Source organism: Gymnoscopelus braueri, assembly GCF_963280865.1.
Source record: "Gymnoscopelus braueri genome assembly, chromosome: 14".
In the NCBI taxonomy this organism is placed as follows: Eukaryota; Metazoa; Chordata; class Actinopteri; order Myctophiformes; family Myctophidae; genus Gymnoscopelus; species Gymnoscopelus braueri.
In genome coordinates, this window is record NC_137619.1 from 17,743,818 (window position 1) to 17,769,804 (window position 25,987).

At 41.7% G+C, this 25,987-nt stretch overlaps 1 protein-coding gene across 1 annotated transcript; it reads right to left on the reverse strand.

Moving 5' to 3' along the window:
- Positions 1 to 973: 973 nt before the first annotated feature.
- LOC308100372 (gamma-aminobutyric acid receptor subunit pi) lies at positions 974 to 18,022 on the reverse strand (the record flags this gene model as incomplete). Its single annotated transcript, XM_080449395.1, has 8 exons — positions 17,914 to 18,022; positions 15,381 to 15,448; positions 14,402 to 14,619; positions 8,880 to 8,962; positions 4,577 to 4,714; positions 4,130 to 4,282; positions 1,911 to 2,101; positions 974 to 1,363 (listed from the first exon to the last, which is right to left on the reverse strand). The coding sequence occupies exons 1-8, from the start codon at positions 18,008 to 18,010 to the stop codon at positions 974 to 976; spliced, it is 1,338 nt and encodes a 445-aa protein (XP_080305521.1). The 5' UTR covers positions 18,011 to 18,022.
- Positions 18,023 to 25,987: the final 7,965 nt, after the last annotated feature.

The window sequence follows — 25,987 nt, forward strand, 5'->3', positions numbered from 1 at the left end:
ATTTTCCCTTAGTGAGAGGGTGATAAGCGTGCACGCCCCCGGATTGGTCAGCCAAACAAACAAATCAATCAGGGCAAGCTTTTCCTCAGAAAATATGGCAGCTGAAAAATTAGCACATGCCAATGTTCCACTGCACAGTTAACTGTCACAGCGAGTAACGTCGCCGCTGAATAATCGTCATGCCCATGTCGCATGCACAATACGGTTGCTGAGGTTAGGGCAAATTCACAGCCGAGGAGAGACTCAAGTTTATCCGCACACAAAGGAACCAAAACACAGAGCAAAAAACAGCGACCTTTCAGAGTTCATGTAATGGCTAGGCCGGCTGTGTTTTTATCCAACTCCCTCCCCACACTGTCGGAAAATCCCACCAGGACTACCATTGCAGTTCCTCGTTGACAGTAATGCTAATCTATTTATTCAATTAAAGAGTTCTTCAGAAGTTATATTCTCGTCTTTGTGGGAAAAAGGCATTTGTTGCTCGTGGTTGGATACCCACATGCAACAACAAATGAAGGTGATAATCTATTCTGCAGTATATACAGTATAGAACATCAATTGATATGCCAAAACGACTGCTGCAAATGAGAGACAGAGATGGCCTTCTCACTGTGAGCAAAGACTTACTTTTCTCTAGATGAATGATGGACCAAAATGTACACATTTCTTGTAATTTTCTTTGTAGTTTGTAGTAAAAAGAGCTGTAATAGAAATGATTGGGTTACCTTTTGTTCACAACCAGCATGGTCCTGAACACAATCCGTATTATATGGTGAAATGTCCCTTCTTCACTCCTTGGCCCAAATGTACAAAATAGCCACAATCGTTCAGAACACACATGAGCAAACATAATGCACACGCAAACAAACAAACATACAGGTACGTATAATAAAACCCACTTCCCTCCATCATAGACACTCTTACCTCACTCACACTCTCAGGGACACACACACACACCACACTCTGCCGTGCACTAGAAGTACAAGTAGTATATCCAGTATAGCAGATTGACCATGACAAAGGACAGAGGGAAGGTGACTCGGGAGTAGTTGTCTATGTAGTGGGGGTTCTCCACATGGCAGCAGTTCACGGCGCGGCGTAGGCCCTTGCGGACCAGGGCCAGGGCTGTGAGGCAGCGGTTGGGGGCTTTCTCGGGGAGTCCCTCTGGCTTGGGCTCGCTGCCTGTGGGACTGGAAGGTCTGACGGTTAGTTCTGTGGCCCCGGCTGTGGGACCCGTTTGGGAAGTAGCAGTAGTGGTGGCATTCTCCTTGCGCTCCTTCCGCTTGGCCCTGCTGGAGTCCCCGGCGATGGTGGTGACGAGGCCGTTCATCTCGTCCTCGAATTCCTGCATCCGTTGGCGGTACTGCGGTGACACATCGCAGTGATAAAGAAAAAGAGAAAAAAAGACTTGAGCGGTGACAGGGAGACCAATATGCTTATCTCTCATTATTGAGACCAAAAAACTAGGAACAATGAACTTGAACTTACCAAGAGAGGCTGGAGATGAAATTGAGGACTAAATGTGATGATGATAATGATGCTAATGGTGATGATGAATAATAGGAGAAGGAGGATGACAATGAAGATGACAAGGGTGATTAAAATAACTGAAATGACAGCGTCGATGACGAAAATCCAAATTTGTCTTTGTTTCTTCTGTGAGATCTTTTCATAAGCCCCTTGTGGTCTTTTTATATACCTTTTTATAAACCTTTCTCCGATGTTTGTATTTTTCTAATTACTTTTTGTTTATGTTGGTTAGCTTTTCAGTGTCACTTTGTCTTATTTGTCTTGTTATTGTAGAAATAAATTTAAATAATAATAATAATAATTAATAATAATAATACATTATTATTGTTATATACCGTCATTGAATGCTAATGACAACAATGACCTGATAAAGGACTCACCATGAGCATATTGGTGTCAGGGTGGTTGAGGGTGCAAAAGTGGGCCACAGCGTACTCGATTAGCGCTCCGAAGATGAAGCTGAAGCAGATACCCAGGTAGACATCGATGGCCTTGATGAAGCAATTGGCATTGGGCAACGAAGTCCTTGCTCCCATCATCAGCGTGGTCATCGTGAGCACTGTGGTTACTCCTGGTTCAGAAAATTAGACAAGGAGTCACAATGCACACCAGTGTGGAGATCTTCTGGTTAACTGGCTCTAAGTACTGTATTTAGGGAAGATGTTTAACTTTTGGGATGATATTGTCAATGTGACAGTTAAGACCATGGTCAAAATCAAGAACTGATGGGATCAAAGATCACAGTCACAATCAAGGTCACAATCAGGAACGTTGAACAGGAGATGTTGACGCGGGCGGGCAGGGTTTGCACCTCCAGTTCTAAAATGATATACTGGTGTCCACCATCTGGAAAACCCCTGTGTTTTTTTCTCCCCCATATATTTTCATGATAAAGAAGTGCGTATCGTATCGAAATCGTATCGAAGTTGTGTGCCCAATATCGTATAGTATCGTTTCGTGAAATGTGAAAATCGGCACACCCCTAGTGTGTGTACAGTATATAGATATACCGTATATGTATATATAATTATATATACCGTATATCTAGGTGTGCCCTGGGATTTTTTGGCTATGCCAGGTGTGCCTTGGCACAAAAAAGGTTGATAGACACTGCTCTAGAAGAAAGCTCACCAAAGACTATTCTTTCTAAGGCAGCTTAGGAAACTTGGAGTGAGGTTGCAACAGATCTACAGGGCTGTAATAGAAAGTGTGCTCTCCTTCTCAATAACTGTATTGTATGGCAATTCTACTGCCCATGAGAAAAAACTACTAGTCAGTGCACAGTTTCAAAAATAATTGGTTGTGAACTCATTAGGCATTATACCACATTTGCATCCAGTGGAGACGTTTTAACATTATTTTTTAAAAGACTCCATCCGCTATTAAATGATCTCCCTCCCGGTAAAAGACTACTCAGTATTAAGACCAGAACATCTCGCTTCCACAGTAGCACTTACCCCGAAGCAAATCCACATCCTAAATGCTGGTTGTATAAACTTGTATAAACCCCTTAAGCATGCATTTAAATTCGCCACTTTAAGGGCATGGGCCATGTGGTATGGCTGCATTCATTGAAGTATTGTAATAATAATTGTAAGTATTTGTCGACGCTTCTTTTATGTTTTGTGTGGTTATGTTTACTGTTGTTATCTCTGAGCACAGGGAAGCAATTATAAATAAACTGTAAAGTTTATATGGCAATAAATTATTCAATCTTGAATCCATACTAAATGTTACTTTGAGCTCTACAGGTACATTATCATCAAAGAAAAAGCCCAAGGATTTAAAACTACACCTTTTTCCTGACACGTGTTGGCCCAGCTATTATACTGTAATACAGACCCCATTCAAATAGTGTCATAGCCGAGCAGGATTTGCCCCTTTGAAACAAGGCTATGTAAAGAAGGAATAGATAGATACAGTATGTCATTTGGAAGTGTAAATAAATGTAATGTAATAAAAAAACACCCAGGGAGGCAAACTGGAGGCAAAAGTGGATACATTTCTCAAATACATGTTTCAGGAAAATATCTGGTGTTACTCAGCTGTGTCTTTTTTTTGCACTGCCCTTCCCCGCATCGATAAACTGACAGCTCGTGGGCACGTTGACGTTGACTAGAGTGGTGATAGTCTGTTGCCTTTAGCCAGATGGAAATAGCAACAACAACGATGCATAGATCGATTTTCAACTATGACCAAACATTCATACACTCTTTATAAGTAACATTTTTACTTCACCAGGCATTTCAGGCTTTTTATGGCCAGAGGTGCATCTGTTTCATGACATCGTGCACATGGTAGCATGAGATGTCATTTGTCTACTTTTGAGGGGACAGACACACTTACATAAATAGGTAACATATATATATAGGTACAATAGTGGACGGTGCGGTTTCTTGTCACACAAAGCATAAATTAGCCTTAAAGGCAAATGTATGCCTTGTCACACGACCATTTACGACCAAAAAAAAGGAAAACATTTTTTTTTTAATGGGGGATTTTTTGTTTTGTTTAAATATGTAATTCTTTTGACAGTCTTCTGACAATTGTCAAAAGGCCTGTGCAATGAAATTCAAATGATGTTTTATTGGTGGCCTACCTATACAGACGCGTGCAGGGACAGAGGACTGAGAGATCCAGAAGGACACCCAGGACAGGACCACCAACAGGCTGGAGGGAACGTAAGTCTCCAAGATGAAGTACAAGATGCTCCTCTTCAGCTCAAAGTGGAAAACAAGCTTGGGGTACTGACCTGGGAGACAAAAAAACACCCGTCTGTACTTGCCAACAGAAAAACATGCGCTGTGAAGGCACAAAGACCAGAGTGCACTGAAACGGGTGGCATTAGTGTAAATATGAATAAGCAACAGGTATATAATTGTCCTAAGTACAGTAGCTATACTGTACATTTGCAATGATCAATCAAATCCACACCACTCAAGACATATCACTGCTCACTCACAGTTATAGGCTTCACAATAACACTCTAGTCCACAAGGAGAAGAAATTGAAAGGTGGATTGATTTTTTAGGAGTTATGGTGTTACCAGTTTCATAGATTGCCTCAGAGACAGAGGTGTAATGGTCTTCCACTGTGTACTGAGCCAGTTTCAGCGTGTCTAATCCACTGACAGACTCATTCCCTCTGGTCCAATAGAACATAACATCATTGATGTTGTAGCCCCCTGCAGACAAACAGATAAAGGAGATTCATTTAATTATCAACACAATTTTTGTTCACTAGTAGTTATACAGTAAGTATGTACATCCTAGCAGGGAAAACAGTGCACTGCTCCAGGAATTATGGGTTTCAGTGCCTTGCTCGATGGCAGCTTTTGGAGGCATTTTATAGAGTATGCACAGACAACAACTTAAATTGTAAACTAATACTTAGTTGACCACAGTCGGCTCCTTACTTGGTCAGCTCTTTTTTTCCCTCTACACCAAATCTCTTCGCCAAAAACAGCCAAGGCGTTGTGAGCTTGTAGACCGTCTATTTTCGGCAAATGCTCCCACTCGAATAGGGATGCTAGGATTTAAGTAATAAACCAGCTGATCTAAAAGCTAAAGCTAGCACAACCTCATCATGATGACAAGGACAATAGTGATAATTATAGAAGCCATTTTTCCCTGAATTTGCACTGGGGGTCAGTAGCAGCAGCCTTTATCATGTGGTTATAACAATGAAAATAATCTATAAATACCATGAGGAAAATAAGTTTAACAAGTGGTGGGGGGGGGGGGTGAAACCATTGATCGATGGTCAACAGATGCTATTTGAATGAGGCAAGTTATCCTGAGGCACTGTTACTAGAGCTAGTTTAAATGCCATTCCACAACAGAGCTCCAGCAAGAAGCAGACAGGAGTCACATTCCTTACTTCAGTCTTCAATGTTTTATAGCTAAGGAGAGAACTGAACGCACTAGCTGTGGGAAAATGCACCTGAAACTACTGAGGGGTCTCCTGTTGCCAAGCAACTAATTAATTGGGAGGATGTTCAGTTCATATACAGTACAAACATTTAACTTGGCAATAGGAACATAAAGGGAACACCATGGGAATTTAGCACAGATGGGGTCCACCAAACCTACAATTAGAATGATCTGCAATATTGAACGATTTCTATTTGGATTTACAAAATGATGATAACGTTTCATTTACACCGCTGTAGCTGCAGTCACAGGAAATTGAATACATCTTTGACACTTGAAAACACAGCCCTGGTGTTCTTTTACTTCCATCTAGCATCAGACAGAGTAATCATCCATATTTCACCAGTCCCTTGAGAGATCTAGGCAAAACTAACTGCTGTCAACGCTGTACATATCAGAGGAATCAAGACGTAAAACACAGAGAGAGCGATACATCTGTTTCAGTGTGCTGGATAATGAATGGTATAGGGAAAACCTATGTTGCAGTCCTCCATTTGATCTGTAGAGGGAGTTAGAGGACAGGAAATTAAAATGAAGCAGCTGAACCATGATTGATGAAGGATGATGTACAGCTCTTAATAAACTGGTGTACATCAAATGCTAATTAGTTCACAACTGCTCTCCCCACTTAAAGTACCATGTTCTCTGGGTCATAACATGCACACAATCTAAGAAGTCATAAATAATTTTGTCTATTGTGGCTATTATTATAGAGTAAACTGGGATGCAGCAAGCAAAAGTCCTGTGATAGGAGGCAGTGGAGACTTTTGATGAGGAAAGCCCTTGTTCCCACTGTTTACCCCCCGTATTGTTATTGTTTTCCCATCACCAGTGCAGCTCATTATTTTTCTGACCTCAGGCTTTGATGCTAATGCACCAAATTGGGGACAAAAATAGGACACTCCGTCGTCATGTGCAACTGCATGGAAACTGTTACTGTACATCGCGCCTTCCCATTCCGGGGGTGTGTAGCGCATTCAACCTTGAACAGAGCCGTGCTGCCCCCATGGCCCGAAGTGGTCACAGTGAGCTAATACCTCCATGCACTTGCAGTGTCAAACGGGGGCATCTTTTAAAATAGCCACAGAGGCTTCCGGAACGTGTGTCAATCTGCGCGTTCCGTGTTGGCAGTGGTGGAAAAAGTACTCAAATTCTTTACTTGGTAAAAGTATCAATACTGCAATGTAGAAGCAAAAGTAAAAGTCCGGAATTCAAAATTTACTTGAGTAAAAGTACAAAAGTAATGGCATCAAAATGTACTTAAAGTACCAAAAGTAAAAGTACTAATTATGCAGAATGTCCCATTTCAAGTTTTCAAAAGTATAAAAATCTTGAAAATAGCAGATATACAAGCTCATAATGCGTCGTGACGCAACGCATTGTGAGCTTGTAGATCGGCTATTTTCAAAAAGCCAAAGTTTAATTAGGGTTAATGTATGTTTTGTAATAATAATCCAAATCTACAAAGTAACTAGTAACTAAAGTTTTCAAATCCTTTAGTGGAGTAAAAGTACAATATTTGGATCTGAGATGTAGTGCAGTAGAAGTAAAAGTATTGGAAATTGGAAGTACTCAAGTAAAGTACAAATACCTCAAAATTGTACTTAAGTGCAGTACTTGAGTAAATGTGCTTAGTTACTTGCTTAGTTACACCACTGTGTGTTGGTGAACGGAACGGAGGTGTCCTCTAACTTAAGTGTCCCTTTTCTCCTGTCAAGACTCACTAAATATTTTACTGCCATCCTTATCTAAATGTCCTGCACCAGCCCACAGAATTGTTCTCTTTAAACCGTCCTGCTGTGCAGAGGACCAGCTTCTGGGCATGGCTTTAAAAGAAACAAGTGCAGCATGAGACTTCACAGAGAGACAGTGGGTGAAAGAGGGGAAGTATGGCGGCAGAGATAGACAGAGGGACATGGAGAAACAGTAAGAGTGATATCAGACAGAGAGAATGACGAAGGAAGAGAGGGGGAGCACGGTGGGGGGGCAGAGAGAAACAGGGAGAGAGAGAGAGAAAAAGAGAGGGAGAGAGAGAGAGAAAGAGAGAGAGAGAGAGAGAATGGCGTTGAGAATGGCGTTGGACTCATAGAGCGTACAGATACCATTCTTTTGGTACCCTCTTCATCACACAAGTGATATAAACAAGTGTAACTCAGAGTATACAAATGGAACCAAATGAACACTTTCGGGTCCATTTGGTTCCACTCTCTGAGTCAAATTAACACAAATTTACAATGTTTTTTACTTTAGCCTGGCTGGCATTATTAAAGTTGAGGCAGGAAATCCATCACCCCCCTACTTACAGTATACGTGTCTTTAACTTCTGGCATGCGTGTGTGTGTGTGTGTGTGTGTGTGTGTGTGTGTGTGTGTGTGTGTGTGTGTGTGTGTGTGTGTGTGTGTGCGTGTGTGTGTGTGTGTGTGTGTGTGTGTGTGTGTGCGCGCGCGTACTAAGTAGGGTTGGGGGCACCCTTCAGATGGGTTTGTTGGGCATTGAGTTCAGTTCAGGCTTTTAGCAGGGATCAGACAGCTTAGCCTCGCTGACTGCCCATAACAGGGAGCGGTGGAAGAAGGGAGGCACAGGGGACATCAGGGGATACAGGGAGGCAGGCAGAGAGATGGAATGAATAACCCCCTGGAGAGGGGGGGAGGGGGGTTCACCTATCCATTACACTGAAAAACATGTTCGGTTTAATGTCTTAAACCAATGGCTATAATTTTTATTTATAAAATCAAAATTGACATGAACGTCCCTGTTCTGGGGCAACATTTGGCGAAAACTTTACAAGCTCACAACACGTCAGTCTTGTAGATCGCCTATTTTTGACAAAGTGATTTGGTGTAGAGGGAAAAGGGGGGGGTTGGTGTAGAATCCTGGGGAGACTCCGGTCGACAAAGTATAGATGGTTTAAATGGTTAAGCTACTGAGTTATTTTTAATCCCACTAATCTTTTTCACTATTTTGTTTTTAATCTCCTGAATTCTGAACACAGAATTTACATACTCATTAAGGGGAATGTTTAGTTGCAGTAGTTAACAGTATTAAGGCAGGGCATGTCTGAGATCAGCATGCTGCGCCATGAGGCTTGGCGGGAGAAAATAGGGAGGGAACACTGTTAGTTTATGAGACAAAGCTATGACCTAGTTTTGATGACAGCGAGCAAATAATTGTGACAAACAAATGTAAACACGGGTAGGTAATTAATGCTGAATCTTCCTCAGTCACTGACTCCTTGGCGGGCGGGCGGGGGGTTTCAAAGATCAGAGAGATTCATGTGTCTGATCCCCTTGGTTTGATCACATCCATCTGATATCAAACCCACCCAACTTAGTGCCACGGCAAAGCTCACAGCTCCACACTGTTTGCAGGTTTATAGGTCTATATCATTTGCTCATCTATCATATCAAGTGTTCTTACAGCTCTCCAGTTGTAGGGTGCAGGTCTGCTTATCCATGGGGTATTTGGTGAGATCCATGTTGCAGGCCACAGTGGTGGTAATCCTATAAAAGAAATAGATTTAGTTATGAATATCATTAAAGAGGAATAGCAGTCGGTGCATGATTCTGTATTTATTTTTCGTTGGTGTAGAGCTTCAACATCAATAATCAACGATATCTGCTGCCAAGTTTGATGTGTCTGCACAAGAGACTATGATTCTGTATCGGCTATTTATGTCTGCTGCAAATGTTTCTCTACTTAGTTACACAAGAAGCATTTGCTTCGTTTTATTTCTAGCTTATATTTGTCATTGTGACTCCTTGTTATCTGACTTAGTTTCTTTCTCTATTCTTTACCCTCATAGCACTTTTCTTGAAAACTACAAATTGTTGGGAGCTTGTACAAAAACATAATTTCATCCACTCTTTTACACGTGTACCTAGTGACGGTCAAGTTGATAATTAAATTTGCAGGGCCAAAAAGAGGGTATTTAAATGTGTTTATTATTAGTTTCACCCTTGATGGGGCAGTTCCATTGATTTCTATAAGGTTATCTAAGTGAGGAGGTGTTGGTTCTCTTTTGGCTACTGCCAAAATCTTCAAAATATTGCCTGGACTTTCAAAACCGCACAGAAATTCATAAACCAGTCTTGTGTCCCAGTCATTGTGTAAGATCACATATAATCACGTATAAGTGCTGTCTTATGCATTCCTCCGGCTGAAAGAACTGAAAGTTCATTCTCTGAAAGAATGAACTCTCCGTTAACTTCCTTCTTTCTCACTTTCTCACATCTCTATTCCCTATGGGAGCCTCATGCCTGGTTTATACTTTTGCGCGCCGCTGGCGGGCACCGAAAATAGCCAAACTACAAGCTCAGAACACCTCGCGATTCGACAAGTTGCTGTGAGTTGAGTTTGCGAGATCTCAACTATTTTCTGCCACGCAACACTGACGACCGCTGTGCGAGAAGTATAATGGGGCTTTCAGTTGTCCCTGCCATCTCTTTCCATCATCCTCCTCTGCCTCCCTCCTCCATGTGCAGAAGACACATGCCCTCTGCCTCTGTGGTACTCCTCTACTCCTCTATTCATCTGTCTGACAGAGTGAGGCCCACGGGCTGTGAAGATTCATATACGGAGGCAAATGCCCATGAGTCCCAACACACACACCCACCCACTCACCCACACGCACACGCACACCCACACACACACACACACACTAAAGGCCAAGATCAAGATCAACAGCCATTCACAGACTAACGCAAAAGGATGCAGACATTCAAGCCAACAAAGGCATGAAATCGACAATACGACCCCACATTACCATGTCACGCAACATGGTAACAATACAAGCATGCACTTCCCTCTAGCCTTTTCCCCTTCAAAAGTACAAAGTAAAGAGGGTTGACCTCATTAAAATGATAGCATTACAAAAGTTTTCGTATCTCTTCTACGCACACACACACACACACAAAAAGTATTGTCTCTTTTCATATGGGTGACTTTTTAATTATTGGGCATGATGCAACATTCATTCATGATTCAAAGACAAAAGGCAGACTGGGAGCAATTAGTTCTCAATATGCCAACATGGTGTGGGCTCAGTTGTTTGTGCAGCTTGAAGGCGGTTACACACCGGCGAATATGCGAATATGCGCAAAATTCGGACTCGTTCCGAATAATTAAAAGACGCTTTTTCGCTTCGCTTTTTCGCTGCATGTAAGCTTGACTTTATAAGGTTTTTAAAAAAAACGTATTCGCATGAAAAAAATCACCCCGGTGTGTAAGGACCTTTACGCCTTCCTAGCAGTAACTACTAGCCTATCTCTGCCACGAAATATTGTGTACGTACCATAGACAGTAAAAAGAATGGACAACGTTACGCCCAAAGCATCTACCGTAAATGAAGCCTATTTTTCAACTATTTCAAATCCGCCATATTTCTATATGCTATGCACTCGGAAATGAATGCTATTGGTTGGGACCAGAGCAGGGGTGGGGTCGGGAATGAATGAATGCTATTGGTTGTGTAGCTTGTCAATCAAATCATCAAAAGGTAGCCACGCCCCTCCGACAGCATACCCTACTTTATCATCAATTTGAAAATAAATGGGACCATAGTTTAGTAAAACACATATCATGGTGATTGAAAGAAGACTTTAAACTAGCGACTGGAAGCATATAGTATTTATGAAAATGTTGTAAAGTTCGGCAAAAACCCATCCGCTTGAATGGAGCTTAATGACTTCTGACAACAGTCAGGATTGACTACAGGCCATTCATATGAACTGTCTCTTCCTATATAGCCTCAATTTACAACTCAAAGCTGGCCCCTTGGTACGTACGCTGATAGCAGACCAAGGACCTCAATTAAATTTTTTTTCAAATCACTCAACAACAACTATGTCATTTTTATTTATTTATTTTTTATAATCACAGAGCAATCCTCCGTCCAGGCTATGTGGTAAGAGTTTTGCCAGACTGACCAATAAAAATTCTCCAGTGCCTCCAGCTTATCTAGCCTACTGGAGCCTGCCAATCAGAGACATGTAAGTTAAATTAATATACATTTATAAATGTGAAAACATCAACAAAACCCTTGAGTCATTTGCGCATATTCAACTCTGTCCGAGCTGAGAGCTTTGAGTGCTGACGCTCTGCAAAGCTTGCACCAAAATTAATAAAGCCATATGAGCCATATTGAAATAAGACACAGAAATGTAGATCATGCTGGATTTGAAAATGATATGTTTTGGGTGATGTGATCAGGACACCCTGGAAGGAAGACGTGCTGTGCTACACTTTCACGGCTGTAGGTAGAAATAAAACTGAACAGAATACTGTATATCACTATTATTAGCATGCCTCCTGGCAGAGAAGTGCACTCTACTGAGTGCACCTTTCTAGTTTGAGTTCAAATATAACAGTCATTCAGTAAGTGTATGGGCTTGTTTAGAAGACATTTTGGGCTGCAAGGAATCTCTATACGCTGTCCCCCATTAAGTCAACTCACATGTTATTCCCTCCTATACAGACTCTGCATTTACTTTGTTTAATAAAAGGATTAGATCAATCCCTAATCTATGTATAAAAGACATATTTGCATATTTTTCTCAATTATTTGCAGATCCAGGAGCTTTGCACAAAAGGCATTTCATTAATTTCCAGATAAGCCCATAAAACCACACGTCGACCATATCCTTGAATTGTATTCAGACCGTAGAAAATTGATATCCCAGATTTATGAGCTCATTAATAAAAATCAATCCACACTCCACTGAAAATGTAATAATGGCCTGGCTGGGACTCAGTTTCTTGGAGTAGTCTTAACAGATGACCAACGAGACTCTGTCTTAGACTATACATCATCTACAACTGCTAAACGTCGCTTTATGCATTTGAAAGTGGTACACAGTTCATTTTACCAATGCTAGATTGGCAAAGGTTTATCCAAACATTGATGATTGGTTATGTCATCGATGTAGAGACAGCAGACTTAACCACATTAACACTAGCACATTTTCTGAAGATAGCCAATCAATCTACAAGCTCACAGTTGCATTGCATTGCAAATCGGCTATTTTCGACAAAGATATTTGGTGTAGATGGAAAAAGGAGGGGGTCTAGTATAGATTCTAGGATAGATATTGTGTGTGCACACGTGTGGCTAGGTTCCTGGGGGCGGGGTGTGGGTTGACGCGAGTGTGCACGTGGAATTGCTTATACTTTGTAGTTCTTTTCAATATTTCTTTATATACATATAGGTCTCTAATGTCATTTTGATGTATCTTTTTTATTCTGTTGTATGCTGCTTTCTATATGGACATGCGTCCAAAATGAAGATTGTTATTATTATTAACCCCGGGGGGACTCCAGTCAACCCCTGACCCCTAACCCCTGAAGTATATAGGCTTTAAGTGATTAATGCACACTGTATGTTCTGGCTGTGTCTGAATATCATACCTTCGGGATAAGTATTTTTAAAGCTTTTAGTGAGATGTTTGACCTCCAATTTGACCCTGACCCAGTCTGTGACTTCTTTGGTTTAACATCAAAAGGAATCCTGTGCTCTTTACCAAATAAAATATGGTGTCATACAGTAGCTTTCACTGCACTCCGAGACGTGAAATGTAAGCAAAACATCCTTCCAGCTTTTTCTGATCAAATATGTAATGTTTTTCTTAAAGCTAGGAAACATTTAATATCGTCAAAGAATCCTCTCAAATCAAGGCCCTTTTCTGGATTTTTATCAGTAACTACAGGAACCCCTTAAAGAGTTGATACACAGTTATTGTTTTGTACCTTATGTACATTTGAAATTATTTCATGTGTATTCCTGTCTTGTTTTGTAACTTTTAGTTTCCATTTACAGTATAAACAGAAAACCTTTAAATTTGAAAAGGAACATATGTTTTGCTGGAAGTTGTAATGGGAAACTTGATAAAACATACTTGACGACAGCATGGTGTTGACTTTGAGTTCCATTGCAGTACCTTTCATACTGATTGTGTCACTCTCACAGTGACATGCATATTATCCAGTTTTTGCTAGGTAAAGAGGAGCAGCTGGTAACAGTGTTTACCAGGGATTGTATGGTTTCACTGAGGTGTGAGATGTTCTTGGGGCGTGTGGGAAACGAGTGTCGTGGCCAAAAGTGGAAGTGGAATTTGGCAACTGTGCACCTCATTAACATTACTGGAGAAAGTATATGGCAGTTCTCTCGTTAGTTCTACTGAAACTGCAACTCCGTGAACCCCTCTTCGCAGAAGTTATTGTAATATTGAAATAATTGCTAACTCACATAATGCTCCCATGTTCATTGTATAGTAATCAGTGAGGCAGATTGGAGCTTCATGAGACAATTCAAGACCATGGACAACAACACTGCTAAAATACAAACAGAGTGACACGCGCGTGCACGCGCACACACACACACACACACACACACACACACACACACACACACACACACACACACACACACACACACACACACACACACACACACACACACACACACACACACACACGCACGTGCGCACACACACACACACACACACACACACACACACACACACACACCTCATCACCCATCTACAGTATAACCTGTTCAGGTGGCCCAGCACGCAATCAAAATACAACAGTAACGCACCATCACAGAAGCCCACATACAAGTAGCTTATCAAGCAGTAAGCCTTTGCTCACAGAGCAATATCTGTTAGTGATCCTAACAGTTCTTCTTTCACTTCAATAGGCCACAGCTCTTTTTATTGACAGATCACTCTCTCCTCTTCTCATACAATCCAATATCCAGGCAAGTGAACTCATATAATCCCCCTCTTTGCAATCACATTATCTCAACCTACGCTTTCTGCTCTCCCCCAGTAGCATTCCCTATTCCCCGGGCTACTTTTCATTGTCGACTGAACCGGAAAACAAATGGAAAACAATAGAATAAAAAAATAACAACCAAATAATAATAAAGTCCAATTTGTTAGTACCTCAGAGCATAGAGGACAGTCCCATTGGGGAAGATGCGGATCAGCCTGTTCTCTACTGTGATATCGTGAAGGAAGGATTTCTTGGAGTCCACGATGAACGTGTCAGGAACCCACAGCAGCTCCACCAGTCGCCCATCGAGACTCAGGCTCTTGTTGCCGTCAAACACCAGTCGCTCATCAGTCCAGCGCTGGCGCAGGAAGATGGTAGCTGTGTAGTCCTTCAGGGATTCAGTGATCAAAGGTCACATCATTGCTGCCACAATGTAATAGGCATGTCAACAAAATGCTGATGAATGACCGATGGGTCGTTGTTGTTTTTTTGCAAACCTAAGTAAAAGCATTTTGTGGCTATTACCAAAGGTCTGCTCTGGATTTTAATGCATTGTTGAATATTGATGGCGTCAGGTCCCTTAAGCCCCTCTACTCTACACCCCAAGCTACACTCTAGCAAATCCATGTCTGATTTGTGAAATACTGGTAAAAGCTACGACTATACAGACTATAAGTTGAAGTCAGATAACAACAGTAGGCAACCTGCTAATCAGTTTCTGTCATATGAAAGTATGAAAAAGAAAGTAAGCTCTGCAGTAATGAATGTAGAGCCACATGGAACGAGGGCATGTCAGGATTGGGAATGACAGCCACACACTAGTTTGAACATTTCGTTAAATAAAAAAGAAACATTTCTGAAAATGGTTTAAATAGGGTATAATAATAATAAATGTTATTTATAGTGCACTTTAAATTCGAAAAGTACATCTAAAAAGTACATCTTAAAAATTTTAATAAACTCTAAGAAGAAACATTTTTTTAATCACATGGCATATGACTTTGTCCTTGGTAAAACCAATATAGCTGAACGAATGCTTTGATAAAAAGGAAAGTCTTTAGTCCTCTCTAAAAGCATAGACAGACTGTAGAGCTCTCTTGGGCCTTAATGTCGTAGGCACACATTATGTTATACTGTGTGGTTGCTTACCATGTTGATCTCTGAGATGGTGTCAATGCTGGCGATGTCCAAACTCATTCCCACTGTAACAGGACCATCTAGGGAAATACAGGGAAATAGCATGTATTATAGAGTACGTTGAAGTAATCCTCAAACAAGTGGGGTGTGTGTGTGTGTGTGTGTGTGTGTGTTTGTGTGTGTGTTCGTTTATTACTGTACTTGCGAGGGCCAAATGTCCCAGAAGAACAGAATTTGAGAATTAGACATATTTAGATCTCTGTAGAAGCACTCCGTCTATTTCTTCTAATAACGTACCACTTTTTGGAGTAAGTCTAATAAAACAGCATTTGCAATGCGAACAACAAGACAATTATAATTTTTTTTTAAGGATTTAGGCTACTTGGAAAAACACCAAATTAGAAAGTCAAGCGCACGGTCAAAAACTGTGTTGCTTCTTTCCATGTTTGACTCAATGATTTTGATTAGTCTTTGATCTAGCTCACAACATAGTGAGCTTGTAGATCGGAGTATGAGTATATGCTAAATAATCTCTAGATGCCTTGCTGCACACTTTGTAATGACAAGTCATCCAAGGACAGCACATTAGGAAAACTTTACAGGCGACACAACTGGGAACAACTTCAGTGCAGCAGGGCCTGTGGAGCCTCATGAGGGAATTAGCATTGCTTGCCTCTGTCAAAGTGGGTATCTGTCACTGGAGTGACTTACATTTTGTATGAGGTGGTTTGATGTGCGTGCTTGCGTGCGTGTGTGCGTGCTTGCGAGTACACGTTCTTTGAAAAGTAAAGGCTTTTTTCCCATTCCAAGTGGCTGTGACTGACTTCCAAAGTTTGCGGGCCCTGGGTAGACAACCCCACCTGGCGGAGATTGGTGGAGATCTGCGCTCTTAGGAAGAGCACACCATTCCAGTTAAAGCAGGCAATCAATTCTACATGGCTCAGCCTTTTAGTAACTGTTGCCTTCATTTCTCATACATCGCAGGCAACGCACATGTGCTCAAATGCGATCTGCTGCCTTGGAACTTTGTAACGTGGTTCTAGAACCATGGGCGGAGCTACGCGGGGGCTTCGGTGGCTATAGCCACCAATGTTTTATCCAAAGCCACCAAAACAATATATCTATATCTATACAGAGCATTACAGAAACCTGCTTTCGGTTAGCAGGTAGGAGCTGCAATTACTTTTTGGCAGGAGGAATAGTGTTTTTTTGGTCGGATCAGCGGTGTGACAAATAATCATAATGCGATGGATACACATGGGATTCGTGGAGAACATTTCGAACGGTAGATCAAAGAGTGACATGACAAACATCTCTTTGTAAGTTTACATCGTAGCTATACAGCATGTGAAATGCAAATTCTGTGCTATGCAGACCTTGAAGTGAATTTGAATAATCCATGCAATGAAGCAGTGTATGCACACTGCTGTGATCTCGGATAAAAGTTCAGAACTGATAACCATTGTGACATGGTGAACCTTCATTGAGAGAGATACGTGTAAGTACTGAGGCTTTTAAGTCCAGACAAGACTTAGTACAGACTGCTTCCAATCTATATATAGCGTAACTATACACACAAAGGCACGCGCGAGTACATGTGAATGCGCATGTAACAGCTTGACATGTTTGTGACAGTTTGCCTATTATTTTGTATCTGTATTCGTTTCTGTTGCGCTGCAAAGCACTTCAAGTCAAACCTGTTTTGCTACGAACCACTTCAAAAATAAAAACTGACTTGACCATTATGCACACTGCACTGTGAAATCCATCTAGATCAAGGCTGCATATGCCTGTATACAGTATAGCATCACTTTCAAGGCTTTAGACATTTATGCACTGGTCTGCACAAAATATGTTAATCATCACGAATGAATGTGAGGCAGGCAAAATCACACAGTATATTCCAAAAAAGCACACACCAGCACATCAGCTCTCTCGCTCTGTCTCTCTCTCTCCCTCTCAAGAGCATAATCTCATTTTTCATGGCGGTGAATACATGTACAGGTTCAATTTTGATTGCTATGTGTGTATTGTATGTGCTGGTTATTTTTTATTTGTGTGAGTGTGAGTGTGAGTGTGTGTGTGTGTGTGTGTGTGTGTGTGTGTGTGTGTGTGTGTGTGTGTGTGTGTGTGTGTGTGTGTGTGTGTGTGTGTGTGTGAGTGAGTGAGTGTGTGTGTGTGCTATGTTTGGGGGGGAAATCGTGGATTTTTTTTGCAAATCTTTGAATATATATGTTGTTTAAAGCGAACATTTGTAACTCAAATCTTTGCTTCTGGGGGATTCTACAACTGTCTTCTAAATTCTATGTTGCTATAATATCAGTGGTTCTCAAAAATGATATATTTGAGCTTGTATATCTGCTATTTTTGAATAGCCAAAGAAATCTAAAAATGACACACAGATGCGTTCCCGGTCTTAAAGAGTTAAATACCAATCCCATTGATATTTGCTTAACCCTGTCTTTTACCCTGAGCCATCCCAAACTAGCAAAGTGTGTTCATGTTGATGGCTGCCTGTCTGTACTGTATGTGCAGATTTCCTTACTGTCAAAGAAAGGTCTGAGGTACTTGTTGTATCCTTTCATCAGCCTCTGAATGGTAGGAGGCAGGATCTCACCCTCCTTTACTTCTGCATTAAGCATTGAGGTCTCCAGCAACCTGCAGAAAAGATGGAGACAAAACATCATACATAAATCTCCTATGAACAAATACAACTTGTTCAACTAATATATACAGTACATGTACATATTCACACACATATATGCACACACACACACATCATTCCTTACATTTATAAAGTCTGATTCCACTAACACCAATGCCCTGGCTACCCCATGGGTGAAAACACACACACACACACACACACACACACACACACACACACACACACACACACACACGCGCGCACACGCACACACACACACACACACACGCGCACACACACACACACACACACACATTGCGCTTTAGTCTCGATGCGGTGGACAATTTAATCTCTGCGTTGAGCAGAGACTGGTATGATGAAATCCCTGATACAACTTGACTTATTTTAAAGAAAAGCATGTTATTTTAACCAATCTGTATGTTAGATTATAGAGTATGTTAATATAATATAATTAGCACATCTGCAGGGGTTGGAGGTGGTCTCCATCCTCTTCCATTGAGACATTTTGACCGTAGTGTTAATATCAGCACCGGATTGGATACGATGTACAGCACATCGTTCAGACATCGTTGCAACTACCTCTTTCTTTCGGGAGAAGGGGACAACGCACATAAAACTAAAGAGTTGTAGATTCAATATATTATTATCCCGCCAGGAGGTCAGAACGGCCGAAGGCGAGGACTATGTTTTCACTCCTGTGAGTCTCTGTCTGTCTGTCTGTCGGTCTGTCCATGAACAGCTAATCTTGGCCTCATGGTGGCGCTTTAACAGCCCACCTCACATTTTGGCCTATAACTCTTGAACCATAGGTCATACAATCAAAATCCTTTTCCCCTCGATTCCTTGTATCATGATGCAACTCCACATATAGGCCCTGGCCATTTGTGACAGACTAGATTTCCCGCCATTTCACGTTTTCTTCAAAATTCAGCGTAGCGATAGTTCATGTAGGCACGGAAGGCAGGAGGTTCTAGCTCACTCTCCCCGGACCAACCCCGCCCCCCCCCCCCATTTGTTCGCTAACAACTTAATACATACACCTACAAATCAGTCCGTCTCTCCACGTTCAACCTCACTTCATTCTTTCTTCCTTCTTCTTTTCCTTTATTTATTCAGGGAAGCCCATTGAGAGCAAGCTCTCTTTTTCAAGGACGCCCTGACAACAGCATATAAAACACATACATAATGAAAAACAATTGCAAACATTTGAATCACATTACAATGTCACAGATGCAAATAAATAGTGTCACATGAAACAGGTGCAGTCATTATGTAGTGTGTCCTCCAGAAGCAATCATCGCCAGTAATAAAACGTAGGTTTTATTACTGCATATACATATTCTCATTCGCTACAAGCTAACTCACCCACGCCCTCATTCCCACAGTGCAACTCAGGCGGTTCATTTAAGCGGTCTCTATTCACTGTTCATTCTACATGCTTAGCTGTCTCACCTGGTTGTACAGCTGTCAGTTTTAAAATTCCCTCCACCTCCCCGGCCTCCTCCCTGTGGCATTTAGTTCATATTGTTAATAGGATGATCCTGTGGATTGTACTGTGGTTCTATGGATTGTACCATGATATGTGGTAGTTTAATTATGCAATCGAAGGTTCAATGTTATGTTCATGTAATAAACTGTACTTATGCTCTGCTCTGTGGGGGTTTGTGATCTCAGATTCTGTGTCATGCTTGCGCATGTAATCTGTATTATCACATGAGCAGAGTCACACCGCCAAACTCAATGCAATATCATTGCAATAAATGGTAAATGGTTAATCCTAAACTGAAGTGTCTAAATGAAATACACTTTTTGCTACTACTCCTATAAATGTTGTCCAAAAGTCACACAAATCAGTGCCTGGAGTCATGTGATCAAAATGCATAAATCTGTAATATTTTGCAGATTCCATTCCAATTGGCTATTACCTCCTTCCAAATTTTGCGGGCCCTCTGTACGCAACCTGACCTGGCAGGGCTCTGCGCTCCAAGGAGCACAATTTTCTAGTAACACATCTGATCACCATCGTCTGAAGATCCACAGTGTCACTCAAATCTTCTAAGCTCTGCTATATGCATAAGAAAAGGAATGAGCTGAGATTTAAGTGCCCCAAAACGACTTGGAAGAACGAAAAAGGAGGAACAGGGAATGGGAAGGGAACAATAATGGTAATCGGATCATTATAATTGGATTACTTTGATCCAACAGGGGTCAGAGTACTTGAAACAAACATCCCATCTCACTATGCCCACATTGGCTGAATACTATCCATAAAGGCACATTGAAGTGTGGGGAAACGATTATTGCCGGCAATTGCAGAGAGCAAAGGCTTGGGCAGGGGTGGGGGCACTCATGGCATCTTCCCCCTATGGTATGTGTGTGTATATGTATAACCCAGGCTTTAAATACAGCATGGCTGTTCTGTGGAGAGAGATTGAGAGAGAGAGAGAGCCCAAGGGCATGCACCATGATGTAAGAGGAGCTGAAGCAAGACAGATGAGAGTGCAGAAGCAGAAGAAAAACACATTATTGTGTTCTCTGTCTTTGCAGTCCAAGGCTCAGAATATTACAGTAAGAAGATGTTAAGCTTTTGATTCTTCACCCCAGTGGCCTTGTGATGAAAGTGTCTGCTCTGAGAAAGGGAGGTCGGGGGTTCAACCCCTGGTGGAGTTACAGTATAGGAAAGTCTTTCAAAATGGTACCCAGTTTACCAAGGTACCAAGTCCCTGCTTGGCACTCAGCATCAAGGCTTGGATTGGGGTTACAGTAAGTCCCTGTGACATACTATTGTCATGTACAGCTGTCTCAACAGCTGTCTCAACCTTTTCAGGCCGTGACCCCCCAAAATAATCATATTTGAACTGGGGACCCCCCAAAATAATCATATTTGAACTGGGGACCCCACACCCCGACAAGCACTTGGAATTGTAGGAGTTGAGGCATCACATTTTTTGTTTGACTCGGTTCCAAAGATAAATATCGTGAAAATAGCAGATCTACAAACTGTGGGTCCCGACCCACAGGTTGAGAACCCCTGATGTACAGGGGTGTGTGTATCTAATAAAAAGCAGTTTGTCTGTTGGACCGTCCAACACTTCCACAAATTGCACCCAAGATATCTCAAAAATCTAATGACCGGAACGCCATGGAACTTGCTGAGTACATTCATTCATGAATCTCTGGAGGATATGAAGCCTGACCATCTGAGTGAGCCAAGCCATTGACCTCTCCTCTAGTGCCATATACTCACGCGCCAAATTGTCAGCTTTGCACAGAAGATATCTGCAGTCTCAGCAGGCTGCAGGATGAACCCTATTGATTTTCACTGACCCCATAGCCTTTCCTTAAATCTTACCCTTTTGCCAAGAGTTTTACAGTTGAGTGTGAGGAGCAGTTTGGTTCTCTAACTTTTTCATGTCAAGGACCCCCCCCCCCCCCCCAAATGATATGTATTTGGCCGCGGACCCCATCTCAAATATCTTGTTCCAGGGACCCCCCCAGAAGCAAATATTTTAGTTAAAAATGGTCGCCTAAAAATATATATATATTCAAAAGTTTGCGCAAATGTTCAAGATTTTTCAAAAATAGCAGATATACAAGCTCATAGTGCGGCACTCGGTGCCGCGCTATGAGCTTGTATATCTGCTATTTTTTTAAGTCCAAAGTATAAAAGGTTAAAATTATTGTGACGCTATATTAACACATTTTGCTGGGGACCCCCTGGAACCCCCCCAAGGACCCCTGGGAATTGAGAACCAATGCTCAAGGGCTGCTAGCTGGGCTTTTAGACTCTCTGGACCTTATTTTGGGGAAATAGGTGAACCGGTGTGATAGAGCTAATCTCGTTATCTTAATTATCATAATGTGTCTAGGGTCCATAAACCTGCTTAAAATGTCAATTAATATAATGATGTTATATTGGCCTAATCCAGTCATGTTAAATGTACTCTGTACTCTTATTCTCTCTCTGTCTATGCAAGCCAAGGTCAAACTAGCTACAGGTTTTCTGTGGCTATCTGTTGTTTTGAGAACACTGTATCTAGATGTTCTTTTCTACAGCTCCCTTCCTTCAGTGTCACGAAATCCCCACTGACAGAGCCGATGTCAACGTGTTGACCCAGACATGGGGACGCTGTTTGTCCAAAGATAAACTGTCACACCATCATCATCATCTTCATCATCTACCATCATCATCCTCATCTGACGACGACGTAATCATCACTCTCATCCAATCCAAGTCCACCTTCGCCCGGAAACTCATCTATGTCACATCCTATGATGTCATATGTGGCAGCAGTGGCCTAGTGGTTAGAGGGGTGGCCTTGACACCGGAAGGTCCCTAGTTCGATTCCCCAATTCATCACATCAATCATGAATCACCGCTGAATAGCCCTTGAGCAAGGCTTCCATGCAGGGCCTGGCTGTAAATAAGTGTTAACTTAGTCCAACACCCTGGGTAAACAACAAACTTTGCTTTGCTTTGCATATGTTTATGTTAACGGACGCTGTTAAAAGTCCAGTACTTTCTCTGTTAGAGAGAGAGACACGACCGATGATGCCTACCATACCTGTGACACTGTAACCTTCCATTCTCTCTCTGCCTGAATAATAAGATATTTCATTATACCCATGGCTGCCTGTGTTCTGAGTCTGGTTTTTCTTTATCGTCTCTTTATGAAAGTATCTGGTACTTTGTGTGGGTCATAAGGAAAAACAACTCTATTACGGTGTGAAGTGCAGTCAGTGGTGGGTGGTGCATGGCAAAGGACTATTGGTATTTTCCGGATGGGAGAACGGCAGAGTATATGCAGCAATTTGGCGAGTGCTGGGTTATAAGGCTCAGTGTGGGTGTGTCACAGGTGGATTCAATCATGACCAATCAAATGGTCACTTTTAAGAGCAGTGTGCTGTGCTCAGCACAACGTGCATGTAAGAAAAGTTGGTGTAGAATAGGTTACTGCCCCTAGAGGGGATATCTGCCCCTAGAGGGGATATCTTCCAGAAGTTTTTGTTCCAAAGGGAGATGTTTTAGGCTTAATTATGACTTCTCATACCGACCCTTCTTATGAACAGGAGTAATCTCAAGGTTCAAGGTTTCTTTGTTACGTCTTGAGTACAGGTGCATAAGAGTACAATTATTTTGTTCTGGTTCCTCAGACATTGTTGGAGCATTAATAATAATAACAACAATAACAATAACAATAATAGTCAACATATGTCAACATAAAAAATAACTTGTGTATCAGTCGATACCGTACCGATCAGATATAGGCTCCGATGAAGGCCCGGAACACGTTAGCAATCTGATGTAACAAAATAAAACATGTGAATCTTGAGCTAAAGTCTTGCATTTTGGAGTGCTGCTATTTCCACTCATCTGATGTTTATTTTTACTAAGTATTGACTGTAGCTGAACACCCACAACCAAGCAGCAATCATAGGAAGTGCACCTGCTCTGTATTGCGTCACGTAAGAAAAACCTCAGAAAAATAATTTCTCCCAAGACAACAACATGCATTACCCCAAACAGACCGATAAGAGCAAATTACGTAAATTGATCTTTTGAACGGAAATAGCAAACGCATTTAATACATGATCTGACACTAGTGCTATAAGAAGTGTTTCTCAGTGTAAAGTCTGCAGTTCACAAGTCAGATTCATAATACTGTACATTATATGTCGTAAATAAACTATTATGTCCATATGGATGGTTCTCAAAGCGGTTTCCAGGGACTCCTAGTGGTCCTTGAGGGGGTTCCAGGGGGTCTCCAGCAAAATGTGTTAATATAGCATCAAAATCAGTGTAATCAATGTAACCCTATTAATGTTGAAAAATTGTGATCTTCTTTCATGGGGGTTCCTGGCACAAAATCTTTTCAGATGGAGGTCCGCGGCCAAATACATAACAATTTGGGGGCCCTTGACATGAAAATGTTGAGAACCACTGGTCTATAAAATAGTAGCCGTTTCACATCGCATGGATTATGAAAGGCAAAAGTCTTCAAACAGTCCGTTAGACTCTCCATCCCAGTACGTCTGCTCCCTGTTTTAAGCACCTTAACCATTTAAACCCTGTATACTTTATTGACCTGGGTCCCACATGGATATATATTTGATCCCCTCCTTTATTCCCTCTATACTCCAAATCTCTTTGCCTATTTTCACCGAATGTTCGTCCACTGTATTAAGACATTCAGCGTCAACAGTTCGACGATGTCCGGCAATAAGTCAACCAGAACCTGGCATTACTGGTGACCAATCAATACGCCTGTTATGAAGCAGAAACCTATATGGATATTATGCGTTCTCAACAGTATGGTGGATACGCATTTAACTGGAGTCATGTGCAGTTTAGAATGCACGACACATTGGGGATTCACATAAAATGGAAACAGAAAAGCAAAACATAATAAAGTGAGTTTGAGTGATTTGGGAGATGTCTATGTGGGTGCACAATAGCAATTGATGATCACACGCCTCGCTAAACAACTGGTCCACTTGGGCCAAGTGTGGCCGACGGTGCAAATCATGGTCCTCCATGACCCCAAAATTGCAGTGTAGCCTACTGCTGATTTGCAAATGATACACCCCCTATCAGTCCCCAAAATACAAAACACACCCAAGCAAGGAAAAACACATCCACTGCGCTCCAGGAAATTGTCAATTCACCTGTCCACTGCGTACCTCACGCCAATGCCCCAAAATAGCACCCATAGTCATATTTTCTTTTGTGTGATATGCAGAAACATACGTTTGTATTATAGTTGCTAGCTATTTGACTGACTTGGCTCTCTCTGAAGTGCTTTTCAATTGATGGTTTCAAGCAACAGGACACTGCCGATATTCTGGTGAAAGAGCAGCACCCAAAATTCAGGTTCTTCCTTGGCCTAATGGGAATGTGCGTGCAAAGTTTCAACACTCTGCCGCTGCCATATGCATTATGAAACTGGGTCACTTTGACTGACCTCAAATCCAACAGACTGGCTTCATGGGGTGTACTGTACATGCACGTGTGTGTGTGTGTGCGAGTGCACATGTTTACATTTACCTCTGAGCGTGCATATTATGTAACAGGTTTTTTTGCATGCAAGAGAGAGACAGTTATAAGGTGTGTTTGTGTGCGTTTGGGGGAGAGCATGGCAAACGAAAGCAGCTCAAATGGAAAAAAATAAACATAAACTAGAAAAAGTTTATGTCTCCGCCAGGTCAGGTAGGCTATTGTGGCCTCCCGATAAAAGGCCAATGCGAAAAGGGTGCCATTTCTTCTCAGGCCTTAAACGGCTCACAATTTGAGGCATTTTGTTCCAGAAATTTGTTTTGCAAAAATCTACCTGCTGGTGGTGCTATAACAGGCCAATGTGAGAAGGATGGCATTTCTTCCTCGGCCTAGTGGGAATGTGCATGCAACATTTCACGGAAATCGCACGCTGCATTGATGATTTCAGGCATTTTGTTCAAAATAGAAGCCAATGTTAGCCAATTAGGATAGAATATGAAATACAGTATATCGGACAGATTTGTCTTGATCACATGACTAATAGAGATACTGTGTTCCGATTTGCGTGTTCTTTGGATAGAATCTGTAGGAGTAATATCCAAAAATGTTGGCCTCCTGGTGGTACTATAAAAAGCAAATGTGAAAAATGCAGGGCAGAGGTTTTTCCTTGGCCTCTAGGGAGGGTGCGTGCAAAGTTTCACGCAGATCGGTGCAGATATAGGTAAAAACGTGAATTGGCCTGTTATAGCGCCACCATGAGGCTGATTTGAACATTTTCAAGTGGCATTTTTTCCTCAGCCTAGTGGGAATGTGCGTGCACAATTTCACAGAAATCGCACTCTGCGTTCATGATTTGAGGCATTTTGTTCAAAACGGACCAATCCTGCAAACTTTGGAAGCTAATCTTAGCCAATCAGGCTGGAATATGGAAAATCGGTCAGATCTGTGTTGATCACATGA